Source organism: Thunnus maccoyii, chromosome 17 (assembly GCF_910596095.1).
Source record: "Thunnus maccoyii chromosome 17, fThuMac1.1, whole genome shotgun sequence".
In the NCBI taxonomy this organism is placed as follows: Eukaryota; Metazoa; Chordata; class Actinopteri; order Scombriformes; family Scombridae; genus Thunnus; species Thunnus maccoyii.
In genome coordinates this window covers 24642657-24664485 of record NC_056549.1, presented here as the reverse complement: position 1 = coordinate 24664485, position 21829 = coordinate 24642657, and the positions used below count along the sequence as shown (strand labels likewise).

Here is a 21829-nt window from a genome sequence, read left to right as displayed (position 1 = left end):
TCCAGCCATAACATATCATTATCTACTATATATTTTATATTCCACAATTTCAAGTTTTTCAGAGACTACTTATTATCGGTTTATTACTTAGTTTCTGATTTGTTCTTTACTGTATTTTTATTGTACAATTTAAGTGTAAAATTCAGTACTTCCAGCCTTTACATAAAGCAATTAATACAGCAAGACAAAAATACCACTGCATAAGCAGCCAGGCAAAATAGAACATAATGAAAGAAAGGACTCAATGACTTATAGAGGAAACAAAAAAAAAAAAGAAAAAAGCATAAGATAAGAACAAATAAAGTAGGGAAGGAAGCAATAAGTGATATTGAGACCCGGCCTCTCACCTTATAACATAACATCTCTTTATTTTATTTTTTTTTGCTTTATACAGACAGGAACTGCTGCTCAAAATCTACAATAGTATACAAGATGCATATTGCCATTGTCTCTGGGTGTATTTTGGGTAACAGCTGTCATGTGGCCTGAACCAGAGGCTTCAGTTTGTCCATTCTGTCCACATTGTGTATCTACTGAACATACGTAACCCCAGAGAGTGCTTCCTTTGACTTTTAGACTGTTTGGATACAACCTAAAACCCCATAAAATCTCTTAAGCCTTTTGGCCAACTTTAAACTGTATACTCTTCTACAGTCAGCAGGCCAATAACCACAATAAACATGTCTCTTAGATTTAAAAAAACAAAACAAAACACATTACATTTTTCAGGTCCTTGTACAGTTTTCTTGTTCAAACCATGCAACACATATGTCTGTGGTCCAGGTCTTGTTGCATGTGTATCCATGCATTCATATTTATGTGTATTGTCACAGATGGTGAGTATGCACAGTCACTCGCTGTTACCAACCACGCATACAGAATGCAGTCTTTTTTTTCATAGATATACGCAGTTAAATGCTTTATGCGTATGTCTGTATTGTATCATTTTTATGTCCGGTGCATGTGTGAGCTTTACAGCCTCACAAATGTTCGCATTCAGTGTGTGTATGTTCTTCTCATGGCGTCTCTAACAGGAATCACAACACACACATATTGCCCACCTCTCTTACTTTCTCTCTCTCTCTCTCTCTCTCACAGTCAGTGATTTGGTGTGTATCCTTGTGCATTCACAGCCTCTCAATGTCCCTGTATTTCTTCCTCAGGATGGAAACCTGGTCCCTGAACAACACAGGGTCCAATCTCATCTGGGAGTGCACCAGTGGCATGAAACCCAGCCAGTGACTGAAGGCATTCATGCAGGTCTGGCGCTGGGCAAAGTGGTCGGGGTCGGCCCACCGAGACGCCTTGGAGCCCTTGGTTTAGAGAAAAAGAGATGGGAAACAAGGAGAGGATACATGTATGAGGGAAACTGAGGAATCAATCAAAGCAGCTGTGTAGCAGGCGATCGTGTAATAACAACCAGAGAATACTGACAATAATTATCAGGGCAATAAGAGAAATGAAACATTATAAGGTTATTTTACTGACCATGGCTTAATATCTGGATGAAATCCAAAAAGGTGAACTTCTTTATGGTGCAGCACAAGAAAATGATTATTTAAAATAAAGAACTGACATCATTCATCTTAGCAGTTCTGTGATGTATCTGTACCCAGCTTCCATCTGCCCCCTCTCTATGGTTAGTTCCTTAGATGTATGTCTCCTTTGCTGCATGTCTAAATAGTCAAATAGACTGAATGACTGGCAGATACTTTATTAATCTCTCCAGAGATATTTTTTGATTATAGCAACAAACTTAAAGTGGCCATTGACACCGTTTGTATCCCACTTAAAGACTTATCAGCCAACATCATGTCCACTGACGGTGACCTGCAAATTTTAGTTCATTTATTTAATTTCTCTTTTTTTAGTTTTTAGATTCAGTTTACAGTGCAGATGCTGGAGACGCTGTAACCTCGTTTGTAGAGCATCTCAACCATGAGCTCACCATCTTTACTCCATAGGTAGAACATTTAACATCCTGGATGGCCAAGCATCCCATATGAGGGCGGTTTGATGGTTCAAGGCTGAAGCAGAGCCTCCTTGCCAGCGAAACCAGTTTCATCATACTGACAGAGCCGGTCGTCCTCACCAGCTGGTTCACTCTGTGGGAGTCCCTGAGTAGTTGTTGACACTCCAGCCGACAGCAGCACAGAATGTGACATTAGCCACGTCAGACTGGTAGAAAATGTACATTGAAATGTCTTTCACATCTTATATTTCACATATAGTACAGCTGTTACTCACTCTGTCAATCAGTCAGTACAGATAAACTCACTGAATATTTCTCACATGTCTTAGAGGGTCTGCTGTTGGTTGCATCTTGTTGTTCATATGAACTGAAGCTCTGTCATGTCAACTTTCTTTATAGGAACAGGAGGACAGAGACGCCTTGGTAAGATATTCACCACCAGCAGCTGCTTTGTTTGACTGATATTTACTTGATAACTTTCCAGTTGGCACAACATAACAAAATTAATCAACCAAATACTTATGGTACATTTGTATATGACTCAATGAAGATGTGAGCTGATAAAACTAGACTGCTGTACTTCATATATCAGCCAGTAAGTGTAGTCCTTTATCCAGTCTGTCATCCAATCTGGAAGGGCCTGATGAGTTTAAAAAAAAAAAAAAATACCGTTTCTGTCACTGAGATATTAGATGTCTCTGTGCATTGTTCCCCTCAGCGGTCGAAGCATTTGAGGCCACTTGAATAGCTGCTGGATGACTCCATGATGCTATCGCCTCCTGCTGCTCTGCGACCTCACCTGGTTATCTGAGATGGAGGGCCCAGGTCCCTGGCTGGCTGCTAGTAGATGAGTTGGTGAGGGGGCAGTTGCAGGCAAGGTGGAGGGCAGCAGAGCCTTTTGATAAGCTGTGGCATGGGGGTGTGGAGTTGGAGCAGATTCATTCAGTGTGCTGCAGGAGGGTGGCAGCGGGGGGTACTGAGGGTCAGGTATAAAAATGAAACTACTAGAAAAGAAGTGGCTTGGCACTGAATGAAACACCTCTTCTCTAAAAATACAAAATGAATGAATAACTGATTAAAAAATGCCAAAAATAAAGTGAGGACTTCACCAAAACTGTTTTTGTTGGTCAAAGTTCCCCAAAAGATGTCAGCTTCTTCTTCTACCTGCTAAACATTTAGCTATCTGCTGTTGCTTGAAGCAAAGTAACAAATCAGAGCTGAGAGAGAGAGGCAGGAAAAGAGAGATGCTCAAAAAGAAAGAAAGAAAGAAAGAAAGGGTGAGGGAGGGAGGGCGTAAATCAAGGTTTTCTGTGCTGCTTTCACAATTAAGACATTAATCACTGAGTCCATACTGCCGAGTCATCGTCCTGCCTGTGGTCAGGCCATCAATCACAACCTGACATTGGTCTGGCCACACGAAACACACACACACACATACACACACACATATATATATCTATAGGGATCTCCCAAAGAGAAGGTCAGGGCTGTATGTAGCCTAAAGCTTCTCCACTATCGCTCATGCAACACGAGGAAAGGTGAATCTCTTTTCTATTTAAAAAAAGGCAGTCAAGAAATGAATCTATTGTCTCTAAAACAAATGGCATTCACACTCTTTTTAAACTGTACCTCTGTAGTCTCTTGACCGTATGTAGATACAAACTCAGTGGGCAGTAATGTGCCAGCAAAAGACTGGGAGGAAGAAGGCACATTGCCAACAAACATGGATGTAAATAATGCAGGTTGCAAAATGTTCAAAAACTTGGCTTTGTGCTACAAAAAACATCATATAAGTGTTTTCACAGGCTGAGCAGCTCCCAATGACAAGTAAACGGACCTTTATGTGTAGAAACCTTTAAGGATATACAGCAAAAGTTATTAAATAGAAGACTGGGGAGCCACTTGTCATGTCATTACCACATTAATTTAATGTAAGTACAAATTATAATCAAAGATCCCATTAAATGGCCACTACACATTACGTATGGAACCCAACGGTGACCAAATGTACTTCAACACTTTAACTCAGCAACAGGAGCGGTCTGTCTTAATCAAAACAAATGGACTGTTTTTAATTGTTAGACCATTACAACCAATTAGGACAGGATTTATTACGCTGTTGGACTGCCAGACTGCTCTGAAAATAGAACAGCAAACTCTTAAAGTCCCTCTCCACTCAGAAATGTGTTTTTCTTCTTGTTTCTTCATTTGGATGTTTGAGCTTCACTGTGCAGAATGATGTACAGATGTACTCTTGTCTGGTACTGTGTGTACTGGGTTTGATACTGGAAGGCTGTTTTAACATTCATCTGCTGAGAGTGGAAAGTGTCTCAGTGCTAGTTTGGAGCCAATACTGGTCCAGTATTCAACTTACACAAGTGTGTTGTTGAAACTTGAAGCCTCCAGTGCATATACACTGAGAATGGATTTTACAGTGAAGACCAAGACACAAGAAGTGATTTTGTGTCCTGCAGTTCAACTTTTGAAATGAAATATATTAACATATTCAAAGGAAAACTGGAATTTTTAATAAGTGAGAGAAGTAATCGATATCATTTTAAGGATTTTAATGTGGTAATTATACTTTTTTTTGTGGAAAAATCATATCAGACACATATTTTTCCAAGCAGAGTATTTTAATATGTCTTAACACATGTCTGGAGGGAATCTTTAAGTTTTCAGTTTTGTACTCTGTCATCATTTTATATGGAAAAATTATGATAATGACAGAAAAGAAAATCTGTTCACACATATCACATTCATGTAATATTTCACCATAGTTTCCTCATAGGGTGAGCCTCTCATGTGCAGAACAGTCAGTGGTAAAAATGATGATCATGACCAGCTCAAACTACGGAAAAATCTGAGGACTTCATGTTCCATCTAACTTTTTTCTTTAAATAAGAGTTGTCTGGTTAGCTCCTGACACTGACGACTGAATGAATCTGCTGCCGACTCAGTTTGAACTTTGAAACTGCAATCAGCCTGGATGTCATGCAACGTCTCACCGGTAATAGTTACAAGGACGACTCCATGCACTGTATGTGACACCCAGTGTGTTTGTGAGTGTTAAGTTATAAAGAGAAAGCCCTACTGTACCTGGGTCATCATAGTTTCCTTGTACTGCTTCTTCTGTGTGACTTTGATGGGCGGTTGCTTGGTAACGGCCGAAACCAGGAAGTTCATCAGGATGTCCTCACAATTAGCCATACGGTCCACCGTTGTCAGCAGGTTGGCCGGGATGTAGTGGGTAAACAAGTAGTGGTAATATCTGACGTACACACATGAAGAAGATAGAAGTGGTATTAACTTCATTTAATTTCTTAAAGCTGCACATCTGTTTCATTATGTTCTATTCTGTGCAGTTGCTGTGTTGCACTCTCAGCAGCATGGGAGCACTGGATCACTAGATCACTGTCAACTCTGCTAACCCCCTGCCAAGGTTTGCTGTCCCTCGCTCTCTCTCTCTCTCTCACACACACACACACTCATTCACACATGCATGGATGCATGAGTACACACACACACACACAGACACTTTCCACCTTTCCCTCTCACTCTCTCTGACTCATTTTTATTTTTTTGTGCCTTGTGCTGGCGTTTGAGATTCTAAACAACAAAATGTTTATCTGCATGATAAGATGCTTTAAACAACTTCAGAGAGCAACACTCTCTGTTCAATCTACTGCTCTGCTTAATACCTCAGGTTACCTTTTCTTTCCTTTAGTAGCACTGTGTTTTGACAAACATTTCATGAGATAACAGATAGTTGGGGAAAAATGGTATTATCCCATTTCCTTTTCTATTACTCTGCTAAAAAAGTGACTGGTGAGAGATGGCTTTTAATGGAGTTTGTGTCTTATGGAAAGACTGTTAAGTATCTCAGTAAAGATGGAATAAGCAGATCAACCTGACAGGAGATGCAGAAAAACTGCACCTCAAAGAGGTGTGTGAAGAAGCATGATCAATTGAGATCAAAAGCATTTTTATATTACATAATCATTAGGTTTGGGGTCTTTAGATACTTTGTTTGAATCAGTACTTCAGGATACATATTATGGTTGCATCAGTGAAATGAGAAATACAAAAACATTTAAAAATGTGTATTTAGTATCAATCAGTAAACTGTAAATTTAGAATGCAGCAAGTGATGTAAAAATACAGAATTCTGAATTATGACGTCCACTCAATAATCATCATAAAAGATTAGTGAAACAAATTTTGCACCTAAAAAAGCTCTGAACATAATTTATAACACTGAGTTTACCTGAGTAAGATTAATGTCAACCTTGAAAAAGTCTAAGTTCTGTAATTAACATGGGTAGACTGAGTTCATTGGATTTGCCATTTATTTTATTCCTGAATTTGATTACATTTTACAAGTTCAAGTCCTCAGATTGATTTCATTCTGCAGTAGTGTCAAAATCTTTTAAACTTGATATGACTGTGTAGGTTTACAATTAAAGAATAAAATCTTGTATTCCTGATCATTCGGGCCACTTTTCCACTACTTTTACCAAAGTTAAGACATCATTTGGCCAGAAGGCAGACCCTTACCTCTTTATACAGTCATCATTACGTTACTACACTATATGTGAGTGCTGGCATGTCTGTGTGTATACACTAAGGTTACAACATAATATACTCCCAACAGGAAAACACACCTACACATTAACATGATATTCAGCAAACCACAGCACAGTTCAGCTGTGTGGGTTTATATATATATATATATATATATATATATATATATATATATATATATATATATATATATATATATATATATATATATATATATATATATATATATATATAACCAATCTGAATTAACCCTTTTGAGTAGAGCAACTTGAGTATAGCTTTTGAATTTTCTATTTGAATTAAAAAACCCCAAAATAGATATACACTGGAAATAAAGGTTTTGAAATTGCACAACTCCAAAGTAACCACATACCACATAAATGGTTTTCGAAATCAAATATTTGTGCAATAAATTCAATGGTATTTAAATTTCAACATTAAATATTCAACAGTGATTCAATGTAAAAGATTAGTATTCAGTTGCTGATATAATTCAAATTATTATGGCAATGATTTGCTCTCATAGATGAGGAGCAACAGGTTTCATGATAAATGTGGTCTTAACTGCAAGGCATTATGATTTTTTTTATGATTTACAGCCATTAACAATGTTTAAATGCATATTTAAATATAGAGCATGTAATCAATATTTATGCATTTTGTGAAGTGACCTGACTTCACTGCATCAAAAGGAGGATTTTATGAACACTGTAATTACCTTTTTATTGTTAATCATTTCAATAAATGATGTGTAAAACTCAATAGTAATTTTCTATGATCAGTGAAGCAACTGCAATGAGGAGTAAGACACTAAACAATTTATTCAGTCATTATTCCATTTGCAAAAGATGTAAATCCTGACTTGTAGTGAGCTCAGGGAAGAGCAATACTCATGAGGGATATTTTGACAGCAGATCGTGTGTTTTCTGTACCTGTGGTAGAAAGCTGCTCCTGTTAGGACCATGGAGTATTCATTTGTCCATTTGGAGGTGTAACCCCAGCGGGATCTGGAACTATCCCAGTAGTGGCTCCTTGCTGGATAACCTATGATACGCTCTGGAAAACTTTGCCATACAATAAAGGCAAAATCCACCTGTGGGAGCAGAAAAGAAAGAAAGAGGGAGGAGGAGACGAAAGAAGAGGAGGGGATGATGTAGAAACATAGAGAGGAAGTAGGAAAGAAAGGAAAATGAGGTGGAGATGAGGGGAAGAAGATATGGTTGGACAAACACAAAAGGTGAGGGGAGAGGAAAATAGTAAAGTTATATACAGAGGGTATATAGCTTATTCAAAAAGCACTGAAACTCATTTAGAATACAAACAGCTTGTAGGAGAGGTAAAGAGATAAGAAACAGTTTATTCAAAAAATACACATCAAATGGCATTTTGCCTGCCAAGACAGCAAGGCCATCCTCTAAACAACAACCTTTCTTCCTCTTCACAGCCTCACAAAGAGAAATTTCAAATAGCCTTTCAACATTTTGAGTTGTTTTCCTCCCACCTGAACAGTTTCACATGAAACTGTTTTGAGTTTTGATTCAAGGTTTAAACAAGAACTGGCCTGAAATTTAATTTCTACATTCTTGCTTCATGGGTTTAGGTTTTATTTTCTATTGCAAAAGAAGCAATGTTTTTCAGAATATTACAACAGCATGTCATAAAACGGAGGTTTTAACAGGATTTGGACTCATTAAATGCTGTAGTAGTTAATGCTCAGCCAAAGAACCAACTGTGCAAATGTTAGCCCCAGCAAAATAATACCAACTGTGTGTGAATAGTAAAGTTTAATCTCAGACTGATTTCAAAAGTACCAGGATCTCCAGTTCTTTCCTCTGCCTGTATATGTCCATGAAGAAAACTTTCAAATTTTTGCTTTTGCGTATTTGCCTCACTTTCTGCTGCACAGACCGAATCCATGTCTATTCACATCTACTTAATCGCCCTGAGGTCTTTTGTCGGATTCTCTATGCAATCGCTCTTCTTCTGCAAGTTACTATCATCAATCCTGATGCAACACACACTACTGTTTCACATCCTACTTTTAAATACATGATTCTCCAGTACACACACGTGTTGGGATAGTGGTCATCGCACATCCTTTCTGCTGGTTTTACAGGATTGGACCGTGTCTGTCCTACTTCACATTCCTCTAAGGCTCCCTCCCCCTCCAGTAAAGAAGAAATTTCATGTGGAGTTGTTTAGTGCACCTGGTGTCCTTGAAAAAGCTTGAACTACCAGAGAAAAGACTGTCTTTTGAATTCAAAAACACCACTGAGACATGCAGGCAGACACACCAGAGAATACGGGGATCAGCACATAATGAAATACTTGGCAATACACATGCACACACACACACACACAGACACACACACCACCTCAGGAGCCAAGGGAGAAAATTAATTACCAGAATAGTAGAGCTAGAGAGACAGAGCCGAGGAGGGGGAGCACCAAAAGTGGATGTTCTTTAGCAGTACCTCGCAGCTTCTGTCATGAATCGCGTGAGCAATTACTGTAAAGCGCCGGCGCTAAGCCGAGAGAAAGGTTGGAGCTGCCATTCTCGGTGTAGCCCCTGATGAACTGACGTGTTAGCTGCGTGCATACATAGTGTGTGCGTGTATGTGTGTGTATTTGAGATGTGTGAGATGTCTCCGCAGCTGTTCTGAAAGGATTAATGATATCATGCAAATATAATTTTGCCTTCAGAGATTAAAAGGCTCTTTATAATGTGAAATGACGTGTGTGTGTGTGTGTGTGTGTGTGTGTGTGTGTGAGCCTATAAACAAGTGAGAGAGAGTGACAGAACCCAGATTCTTTGCACTCATAATCTGTCTGTCCTAATTATGGTTTAAAACAGAGGCTTGATATGGCTGAGGGACAGAGGGGAGGGTGAAGTTGAACAGTCTGTGTGTGTTTGTGTTTCTGTAATACATACTAATAAATCCTACAAGGTCAAAATTTACACATGCAGCAGAGGGTCAATCCAGCAATACATCAGTTATAAATCTCTTCCGACATCTGGGTTTAACACGTCCAATGTTACGAGATGAAGAGGAGTTACAGCGCATTTTAGAAACCTTTGTCTCATCACTGTGTGGTCTTTTTCAGTGTGTTGTGAGAAGTTGTGATTTCAATCAGTCTTTGTATTTTTACGCGCTGTGAGATGATGCCACCACGGTGCTTTCACCGTCAACTTCCATTTGATTTCTGACGGTGATGAAAGTAAGGAAAATGTGTCTTAAAACTGAAGCTTGCATCCAGCAGTTTTTAGAGTGCTGCTGTTGATGAAGTTTTATCAACATCCTCAGTGTGATTCCAGACAACCAGCGGGGGTATAAGGTCCACACTGTGGCTACAAGTGGCTACTGCAGGTTTTTACTTCGCAACATCTTTTGAATTACAACTGTTCTCACCAGCTACTCTCAGTGGTGTGTGGTTACGTCTTGTTCGGGCAGATCTCAAAGTGTTCTCTCAGATCTCTAACATTTATCCAGAAGACTCTGTCCTGCCACATTTTCAACAACCCTGCAATTATCTGGTGATAACTTTCTCCAGAGTTTCTCAGGTGTTCTAGTGGCCTTGTGATTAAGATTCACACTGTGACTGCAACTTCCCCACTTTGATTCCAGCTGGGGACCTTTGTTGCATACTGTATCATTTCCTGTCATGTCTCTACTGTTCACATTTGGACAAGGCATTTCCTTTGGTCAACATGAGGTTAAGGTGGAGACAATAGTAACACCTTAAGAACTGTGTTGTGCTACTGCTTATGTGTGTTAGACGTTTGTCCTACACTGCAACTAAATCTTCAATTTTTGTCTATTTCTTAGTCCACATAGTCTTGTTTTCTTAAAACCAGTGGAAAAATCAGGCAGTGCAGGTCGATTATTTGAACTCATTTCCAAAACTACAAAGTGTCCACAGCTTCATAGAAACATGCATCAGACAGGGATTTTTATCTGATGAAGGTCTAAGGACGAAAAACACTTTTTAAAGAATTTTGTATTGCCAGTATATTGAACATCTTGTCACACTTAGAGAAAAATGATAATTTTCTTATTCAGTAACAGACAAAAATAGGATGGACATTTTTTCACAACAGTAATAAAAGCTCTTTTTATATCTAACATAGCTACTTTGCTTTAAAAAGATGGCATCAGAACCCTGCATACTGCCTTTTATATATTGGATATTAAGCACTCATCCAGCTCTAGATGCATATGTAATCGCTCCAGACTATGAACCTACCCAACACTGCCATAACTATGGTCTAGCCAGGCCAATGTCAGTCACATATTTGATAGTAAAATAGGTTGGGAACTAAATCAGACAGTTTTCCTTCATTCCCTGAATCACACCATATTATTCACCTTTATTATTGATCATTCTGCGGGTGCAGGAAAACTTGTTTGTTATGCGCTTTTGAACTCGCCTTCACTTCCTAATAATAGTTTCTTGTTATGCTGATAACCAAGGGGTATTTTGTCATTTGGCGGTACCTGGAAGTTGCTTGACGTCCTCCAAAGAAGATTCTTCCAAGATATTATCAATATATGTATAATTTTGTCATCCTGTTTGTCCATGCTGTATTTCTGTAGTTTTGCTTTCTTGGTCTATTCTGTTCTCACATCTATTGCATGTGCCCAGAGAGGGATCCCTCCTCTATTGCTCTTCCTGAGGTTTTGACCATTTTTTCCCTGGTAAAGGGTTAGTTTTAGTGAGTTTTTCCTTTTTTTAAATCAAGGTTTTATGGATAGAGGATATTGTATTGTATTGTACAGACTGTAAAGCCCCCTTAGGCAAATTTGTGATTTGTGATATTGGGCCATACAAATGAGAATTTGCTTGATTTGATAATGTTAGACACTGTGGCAAAGCAAAGCAGAAAATATATGCAAATGAGGTCCATAGTTTAATATGAGGAACTGTAGTTCTATCAGTACATTCAAGGCCAAACTAAAAAATGTACTAAACACCAATCAGCTGTGTGACCTATGAGTCTAGTTTACATTATTAATTTCTAATTGACATTGTGGGTGTATGTGATGTGCTGTTGTGTGTAGCTTTGTATTTTGTATAGTGTGTTCTGTGTGTGTGTTTTTTTGTTTTTTTTGCTTTGTACTGTTTGTTGTTGTGCTATTGTATGTTTTGATTGTGGGGGACTACGGATGCAAATTAGCTTCGAGCTAACTCCGGTGCAGTGCATCTTTAATGTTTAAAACTGCACACTGTCCCAATCAATAAATCAAATCAAATCAAATCAAAAATAGCCCACTGAAGTAACATCATTATCTTTTCTATGAATTTATGATTACACAGATGATTGGTTAGAGTCCATATTAAAACCTTGCATACTCAAGAAAATTATTATTGCTTCAAAAAGTGCCCCCACCATATAGAAATGCCTTTAAATCACAGTTCTCATGGTCACAATTTTGTCATTGCTGTTAGAAAACCATTTCCACATCCGGCATATTGAAAATGTCTTCCAAAGGGCATAACGCAGCAGCATGCTTGGCTGCCCAATGGGAGACAAAAGCTTTGTCAGGATTTTTTCAGTCGTATTCCCTTGTCTAATCTCTCTTCATGGAATAATCATACATTTAATGAGCTGAAACAATGTAATTATGAAATTGGCACAGCCCATTCTTCCACTGAGGTATTATAATATGAAAGTCCCATTAAAAGTGTAATGTTCTCTCTTGCATATTTTCACTCACTTGACATATTTCATCTCCTTTCAATAAATCCCCACACCATGTTAAAAGGGCAGTTAGAGCAACGGGTTACTGAACACAGCAAAGATTCACTCCACTTCCTCTTTATGATTCCTCTCTCTTTCACTGACATCTTCTTCTTCCTCTCGTTTCATAAAACAAGCTATGTGCCCATAAAAGTTTAGTTGTAGAAACTCGCTCGTATTGCTGTTCCACAAATTGTGGTGCCATAAAGTGTAATTGTGATCCCGTAAGCGTAGAAAAGGTGAACATTGACTTGCTCCAATCAATAAAACATCTCAGAGTTTAAAGATATATTGAATCTCTTGGGCTCATTGGGCCTCACAATCCATTATGGATCACATCTTTTACTTGCTGAAAAAGCTGTGGAGAAACAAAGTTGCGGCTTGTAATGACTCCCCAACTAGAAACACTAATTAAGCATCAGATGAACTGTTTCTGTTCATTTTACTGCAGTGAGTTCAAAACATAGGCAACTGTTTAAAAAAATTGTTAATATTAACGACTTGTGTTTTGATATTTTTCAACATACTGTATATTTGTATTTAATGTTGGAAAGGTAATGAGTCATTTTAAATGGCAACTGTATGTAAGTGTCAGCAAATGCAGAATAAAAAAGTGGTTCAATCACTAATGGTAAGAGAGTTGTCACATGCAATAAATTAACCATATTTATATGTACATTTCATATTTCAGTATTTGTTCCTGTTTACTTTCCAAAGAACGTTAAGTTGGCACAAACCAACTTAAAGTTTTCTTCCACTCAAAAACGTGTTTTTATTATTATTATTATTATTATTGTTCCTACAATTGAATGTTTGAACTTCACTGTGCAGAATGATGTATGTCGAGTTTGTTTTCACATTTATCTGCTGAAAGTGAAAACTTTCTCGGGGCTCACTGAAAATCAGATTTTAAGGGGTGGGGCCTATCAGCATTATTTGTGACATCACAGCTAGTTTGGAAGCCAATCCTGGTCCAATATTCAACTTACACAAGTGTGATGTGGTGGCTTGGAGGCTTCCACTGCACAAACACTGAGAATGGACTTTACAGTGAAGCAGGAGACATCTTGTGTCCAGCAGTTAATATTATTAAATATATTTGCATATTCATAGTTGCTGAATTTTAAATGAGGGAGAAGGAGTAGATGTCGTTTTAAGGATTTTAACATTGTAATTATACTTTTTTGTGGAAAAAAAACCCTGTATCAGACACACATTATTGTTCAAAGGAGAGTATTTTTGTATGTCTTAATACATGTCTGGAGGGGATCTTCAACCACTGTAGCCACTTTGAAGTAATTTTGGAATTACATTAAAGACTCGTGTCATTTTTTTTGACCATCATCTTCCATCTTGTTGTATCATGTTTTTCACTATAAGTAAATCTGGATTTATAGTTGTATGTTACGCATTTATAGCGTGACCTCCTCAACAATTAAAATGTTGGGTCCATAGATACCATGTGGTCAGCATGGGCTGCTTATGTTTTGTCCTACTAGTTTCAGATGTGAGTGAAGATTATTTATAATGAAGATTTTCATGAGATCAAACCCAGCTTTTATTTATAGTCTGCATTTTTGCAGCAATAGCCATTCGGTGTATTTACATTCTCTAAATACCTCTCTAGTTTATTTCATTGTAAGTGTCGGAGTTTGTCATCACTGCACTGAATACAGATTGCCTTTTTACATGTGGGATTCACAGGAAATGATGTAAGCGTTACTAAAAACAGCCTCACAGTTAAATATTCATTCTCCCACAGGAAAGGGAAAGGACCAGTGTGTAAGATGTGGTAGCATCTAGTGGAACAGACTTGGCAGAAATGGAATATAATATTCATAAGTATGTTTTAATTAGTGTATAATTACCTGACAATAAGAATTATTGTGTGAATCACTGAATGAACACTTTATATCTACATAGGGAGCTGGTCCTCTTCCACAGAGGCTGCCATGTTGCACTGCCATGTTTCTACAGTAGCATCTGTTGCGTTTTTGCAGTGGCTGCAAGTTTCTCAGCCACTGTAGGTTCCCCTTCAGGCTTGTACGGGGGGGGGGGGGGGGGTATTCAGTTGGTTGGCAACCTCACCACTAGATGCCACTAAATCCTACACACTGCTCCTTTAAGTTACTGCTAACTGAACCTAAAAGTCAGTTAAAAAAATCTTATCAAACGGATGTCTTTGGCTTAAATGTAGGTTGATTTGACACATACCAGATGTAATTGTAAATCAGTTAGCCTTTGTCTTTTTTAATATTCCACCGAGGCACACTACTAACTCTGCTAACATGTCAAAGTCTTGATTAAAAAGGGGATAGAAACATTATTTCCTATTGACAATGCTTTAAACAATTCACTGGTTTCTAATTTGCTCTAAAACAGGTGTCAGGGTAACAAACCGCAAGGGTATTTTCCATCCTCTCTTTTAAGTAGTGAGACTTTAATCAAAGATCAAATCAAATTGTAAAACTCCTGACTCTGCAAACCACTTTGTTTTTCATTATACCCTCTTAAATCCTCCTTACTCCTTTCCTTTTATCCTTGAGCTTTGATTTCTCTCTTACTTTTCCTTTTGTTTCTACCTCTTTTACTTTTTCCTTTACTCCCCTCTGCCCCTCTGCTTTTCCTGTCCTTCCCTCTTCACCACTATTTCTTTTCACTTTGTTTTTCTCTCTTTTCCTCTTCTCTTCTTGTGTTAGGTTAAATTAAAACAACATGATCTTAATAGTATCTGTCCTAAAACTACTCACTGCATGGTAATTGGATATGTGCGAATTTTTTGCCCTTACCTTAGCTTAGCTTAGTTTTGCCAGTGCCTTAGTTTTGCGAGAAAATCATGGTAGGCCTCAGGAAATTTAGTGGGTGGAGACTCAGACAGAAACATGGATAGGGGGCGGTACAATTTTAATGAAGTCCCAAGTGATGTACGAAGGGGCATTGAATCTGAATGGCTTGTTGAATCACAAGAGTAAGCCCACACCAAACTGACTGGGTTGTCTTCTTTCACAGATTGTGTGTTAGTAGGCACATCAGACACCCAAATAGGTATGCACAAGCACTGAAAAAGTGAGTTTTTCATAATGTGGCCCCTTTAAGACTGGGTCTTTGTTTGCAGTTTGTTGTCCAACTCTGTTGCTATGCCAGACTTCCCGCTTATCCCGATTTCATCTGATGCATTTGGAATTGTCCTTTGAAGGCAAATCACATTTTCCCTCTCTAGTTCAATGGCCATTGCACTGTTATGCAGAGTGAGGCAATTAATTTGTAATGAGTAGTATTCATGACTCTGCGTGGACTGACTGCCTCATTTCAGTGAGGATCAATACTGTGTTGAGACATCACCACCTTTTGCCACTGGCTGACATAAAACCATGCAGACTGGAGTTGGTTGTAAAAACATTCCCAGAGGCTGTCTTTCGATGGACAAAGCCTTGCAGAGAATGTTGTTTTGATGATTTTTTAAAGTTTTAGGCTGTTTTAAAATGGCTTTTGCAAAATTTTGTTAAATTTCTGTGTTTTTTCTATATAAGTCAAAAATATTTTGAGAATCGTCTGCAAAAGTATAAAACAGTAACATTGTGTAGCTTCCGCACTCAAACCTGCAGGTAGGTGTGCTCTAACTCATGACATCTTGATAACTGTAGGCAGCAAACAAGCAAAGAAACTTGCAAAGAGTCAGGAGCACTTTTATGCAGCGCAGACTTTATTCCATAATATCATTATTAAAAATATTCCATTATCGTTCACTGCCTAGAGTTACAAAAACAATCATTTATTTTTTTGTGCCAAAGTGCCACTCACTGAAAAGTTTGTTGAATATGTCTTATCAGATGTTACTCAAATTCAATATTGAGATTCTATTTGACAGTGTATTCATGGTTGAATGGATAACATTAGAGAGGACATAAAATCACAATGATTTGAGATAGAAAAAGGTCTATTGTCAGCCTGTTTTTAGGCAGGCAGCCACAGTGACTCGCTTTCTTTATTTGAACTGTTTGGTGAATAATTCAGTAATTTAGATTCTAATCCAGATATTTGATAATGATGTTTTGGTGGCCTTGTATCTTGGGACTGTGGCCATCTCACTTCATTTTGTTGATAAAGCATCAGTGTCTCAGTTCACCAGTTCGTGAAACGTCAGTGTCTTGCTCATTGGTTGATAAGCTATCAGTGACTCACCTCATTGGTTGAGAGAACCGAGTCTTCATCCAGACTGAGAACAGCATCAGTGAGGATGACATCGTGGGGGAAAAAACGATTGCTCATCGTCTGGAGAGGGAGACAGAAAGAAGCAACTTATATCATTACAAATTTCAAAATCTACAAACGTTTATCAATAAAATGATTCAATCAAAATAACATCACATTTTCCAGAAGTGATGGCAAAACATGATGAAGTAGAGGAATTTGGGGGCCAAAGAAATCTTATTTGTTCAAAGAAATATGTGTACTTCAATTAGCATGTTAAAGGTACAGAGTTGGGATAAAGTTACTAAAAACCTATTGGCAAAATAAACAACCAATGAGAAAATGTGTTTGTTTCATCCCCTCCTGTGTGTCTATTGATCACCGAGCTGACTTAATAGGTTTTATGCGAGTCTTTATCAATTCAATGCCTGGCCTAACTGAAAGTTTAGTAGACCTTGATCCATTAGCCTAAAGAGGGCTGCTGATGATGTTATTGACTTGTAATTAAAGTGTGAATTATTTAACTGTTTGTGTAGTAAAAGGAAAAAGACAGCCTGGCTGTGTAGAAGAGAGTTCAGCAGGGGGTTTCAAGCAACCATCTCCAAGGAAAAAAACATCCAAACTGGGCTGAAGCTAAGGGATTTAGTCTCACTAATAAGCAGTGGTTTGATCAAACTTCAGTGGGTGAAGCCTAAAAATGTACGCAGTACAAGGAGGCTAACTCGTAAAATATGAGAAAAAACTTTGGCATAAGGAAAGTGTCATTCATGTTGTACTTGAATTTTGGCCAATTTATTCATGAAATGGGAATCACAATAGTTTCTGTGCCTTATGTCATCAAATGACTTTGCAAATGTATGATAAATGGACAGCATTTGTATAGTGCCCAAAAATTGCAAGAGGCTGATGATCAAGTGCCAATTTGGAGTGCAGTGTTTTGCCCAAGGACACTTCGACATGTGGACAGGAGGAGTGGGGGATCGAACCACCAACCCTGCAATTAATGGACAATCCACTCTATCTCCTGGGCCACAGCTGCCCTATAAATGCAACCTATTCAATGTACACTTAAGCTATCATTTTTGGCTGCCATCTTTGTATCTAGTAATGGCGGCTTGAACAGCTTGTCAAAGTTCATATACACTGTTCACTGGAGCAGGACAGAAGCTGATTACGGACAAGTTTTCCTGAACAACCTGCTGCAATGGAGTTTGTTAAAAGTGCTGCTGTCACTGCAGTTGACGTTTAGCATGGATTCACTGTCTGAAATAAAGTAAATTGAATTTACACCCCTCGGGGGTAATATTAAGAGGCTTATTTTGCAAAGTAAGACCACAAATATCTGCAAGGTTAATGTCTACTTCCATCTCAGCTTAATGAGCCGACAGACGCTGAGCACAAATTCATCAAGAAATTAAGCATAACATCAAACAAGTATGAACACAAATCCCCTAAATTCTTCCAATTATTGGAGAGTGCCACGTAAAAAACTGCATTAAATCACTGCTGAAAGTGAGAACTCTTGGTAGATAATGTATTTTATTTGGATGGACGCCTCATAATCAGCAGGCAGGTAATTAGTTCAGTCAGGATGACGTTCATAGTAGTGTAACAGTCCCTCAACTTCCTTATGAAAACCACCATTGCAGAGTAATTAGTTGTAGTAAAGTAGCCACATGCCTGATAATCAACTGCATTCATCCTGGACTAATGTTCTGAGTGTGATAAAATCATAATATCAAAGATTTGCATGAGAAGGAAGGAACGTATGCTTTTCCTCACATATTCATCTCCTCTTGACCTTGTCAGAGGTTTACTTCAAAGGTTCCCTTATTCTTGCCTCTGTTTTTTCCTGTAGTTGTTTCTTCTCTTCTGTTTCTCGCTCTTTCATAAAATTTTTAATCAATCAGTGTCATCTCATTAATGCAATGGCTTGCTATTATACCTTAAAACAATTCCTGTTCATTACATAATTGATATTACATTGCTGGTTTGTAGTAAGCTTTGAACCTAGTTTGAACCTGAAATTGTTCAGTTCAGATCTTTTGGTCTGACAGTTCATTCTTGACCTTGGAAACAGCTGCTGACAAAACATTCTCAACTCAAGGTCCACTTACTTGCTTATTCTGGAGATTTGAGTGTATCACACAGTCCTCATATGCTGATTAAAGCTGAAATTGTTGTCAACTTTTGTTTCTACGGTCAAAAATTAAGTGTTAAGCTCAACTTTTATGTCAACATGGATGAGAAGTCCTAACGGTGCTCAGAATCAATGAAAGTTGGAACATCTACATTTCCATGGCAAACGAGCTAACTGTGACATGGTCAAAAGCTCCAGAACAATGGAGATGATGGACTGAGTTGTCAATAGATCTTATTTGTGTTGTTGTTTTGTTTTACATGATGGACCATAAAATTGCTTTATCCTTTAGCCTTGTATTGGATATTTTTAGCCCTGCTAGCAGCATGGCTCTTTGGATGGCAATGTTTGTCTGTTAGTTGGTTGGTCCACCACTTTGATTCAGACTGAAATATCCCAACAACTCTTGATCTGATTGTCATGACATTAGGTAGAGATATCCATGGTACCAAGAGGATAGAGCTTAATAATTTTGGTGATCCTCTGACTTCTCCTCTTGTGCCACCAGCAGAGTAAAGTTCTCATTTATACTGTGAAATATATCTACATCTACTGGATGGATTGGCACAAAACGTGCAGACATTCATGGTTCCCAGAGGAAAGATCCTAACAATATTGGTGATCCCCTGACTTTTCATCTAGTGCCACTATGGTTTGACATTTGCAAAAATAATGATCAGCTTCAGCTGTACTTTGTATTTAGTGCATCAGAATGATGATCATGTGGGTTGTCATTGTGAACATGTTTGTGTGCTGATGTTAGCATTTAGGTCAAAACAGCGATGTTACAAAGTTCAGCCTCACAGAGCCGCTAGCATGGTTGTACACTCTTAGTCATGTTTATCAAGATTTTTTATATTTCCAATCACATCCATTTTTCCCCATGGTTTTAATTGAGTGATATTATCCCAAGATGGACAAAAGGCTGTGTGACATGCTTTTCCACTCTGAAACACAACATCTTTTGGCTTGAAGGATACTTAATACTGACTTAGATATTGCCCACTGGCAGTTAGTAATGTCAGTAAATGTCAGTATTGTGGCTGGCCTTCAAAACTTTATATTGGCTGAAACCAGCAGTGTGTCTGTCTATACCTTTCTGCGGGACCCCCATCCCCCTCTCCACCACATCACTCCCCTTCCCTCCCTCTGGTTGGTGTCAATTTTTTCTGCCTCTGGACAGAGATTAGATCCCACTGAGATCTCTGGTGGTTCAATGGTCTGAACCTTATCTTTGTCACTCTTCTTTCACCCTTTTCCTCTCTTTATATTGGTCATGACTGCTGCTACTTCAAGGGGAGTCTTTGGAGATACTTGGCCTGTCTTAATGTTGTGGATATATTGAGATGGTTGTACATTAAAGTTAAAATCAAAGATCACATAGCTATCTGCAGCATCATTATAAACTATCCACGCACATTTTTATTAATATAACACAAATATATTTGTTTTTAATAGCATTAGTAAATATAGCAGACGTGGTAGTGGCAACTTTACTTGCTTGGATACTTGTTATAGTGTTTGTGCTGTGCAGTATGGAAGAGGATTGGGGCCACATGTGAAAATGTTAGTTCTGAGTTTTGAATTTCAAGTCAGAATTCAGATAAATTTTTCACATATGGCCCTAATCCTCTTCTGTAGTGCAGAGCCATAAAAACCTGATTAAAATCTCTAAAATGTGTTGTTGCTTTTAAGAAAAGATATCAGATATGCAGCCAATTATATTCGCCAAACAAGTGATAAAGATGATTATTTGAAATAGAGTGAATCTAAATTGCTAAACAAAAAGTGATCCAAAGTCAGACTGTGCCATTAGTTATTACTGGTTACGATTACCTGAACAGTTGGACCAGCTGTTTCAAGAATTGTATAGAGTTGGTTGGGATAGAGGGATATGGGATATGAATTTCATGATAAATAGTTTACTCTACCAGAAAACAGGTCTGAATATGCCCAAAAAATCCAAATTCACCAGAATATCTGAGAAGTCAGGATGTAGATGTTTAGTGACTTACTGCTCAGCTTTCTTTTGTAATTGTTACAAAAGAAAGCTGTAACAATTACAAAATCATGGAATATAGAAGACAAGGCAACAGGAATGAGGTTGGAGAAGGGCTGATGACCAATGCTGAACTCTAAGCTAGGTACTAATCATGTTTGAGCAAAATGAGCATGAGTGTTATAATGTTTTTGTTTTGTTGCTTGTTCTCAACAAACACTCTGCTAATGTGACAAAACATCTTGACTCAAGGTCCATGTGGCAGCCACACCACAAGCCGGCATCGAGTGTTAATGGTTTTCTTTTGAGCACAGTTAACATACAGACATTTCAAGTAATGACAGTCCACATAGCCTTTTGTTGAAGTCAACAGAAGGCCATCAATTCTACTGTAAGTGTGCTGCCCTGACCTTCTGTTCTATTGGGTTTCAACATTAGGTCCTACTTGACCTTTGAATTCTTCACTTTTATGCTCCTTTGGTATAATTTAAAAGGATACCTAAAGAGTCAGGATCAATGTTTAAGATTAACCCATCAATATAAAACTTAGGGTGTGAGGACACGACAGGCAGTATTGAAAGGTGATTGATGAAGGTGAAATATAGTCGACATATTAACAGGGATAGTGAGTAGTGCATAGCTCATGCTTTGAAAATATTGATGTGTGGGTCAAAACTGCTTAGTAAGCAGGCCCTCTGTTATAGCAAAGCCAAGAAATGAGGAACCTGATTCATATGATTAACCAGTTGTACTCGCTGTGAGCATAACGCTGAGCTTAATCAGCTGGTAAGGTTTAAAAGAAAAATACCCTGAATCAACCAGAATCAACCTCATCGTGAGTGTTTTACGGTATCTACATCAGTCAGCTTACAATCAACAAATACACTAACAATAAACAGGAAAGGGAAGGAATAGGGGCATATATCAGGGTCAGGATTTCCAAGGCAAGAGAGACAAAATGCCCTTGTCGGACATGCTTACCCAGTATACCGTCCCTACTCTGCCTCTGACTGGCTCTGACCCTGATCTTTTTACCATAACCCTAACCATCTCTCCATGCCTAAACCTAACCCACTGGCCGTCGAGTATCTTTGTCAGACCATAAGAAAGCAAGGCCGACGAGGGCATTTAGTTTCTCCCTTTCCAAGGCACACGATTTTATCTTATGCATAGTTTATCTTTCAAAGTGCCTTTAGTGGAAAT

General features: G+C 38.2%; 1 protein-coding gene across 1 annotated transcript in view; it reads right to left on the bottom strand.

Moving 5' to 3' along the window:
• Positions 1-348: 348 nt before the first annotated feature.
• The window catches only part of LOC121882812 (exostosin-1a), a 57361-nt gene continuing 35880 nt past the window's right edge, over positions 349-21829 (bottom strand). The window contains exons 8-11 of the mRNA XM_042391256.1: positions 16479-16568; positions 7489-7649; positions 5072-5243; positions 349-1313 (exon numbers count right to left, since the gene is read on the bottom strand). Of these exons, the coding sequence (XP_042247190.1) occupies positions 1128-1313; positions 5072-5243; positions 7489-7649; positions 16479-16568 (609 nt within the window). The 3' untranslated portion in view covers positions 349-1127. The remainder of the gene's footprint in view (positions 1314-5071; positions 5244-7488; positions 7650-16478; positions 16569-21829) is intronic.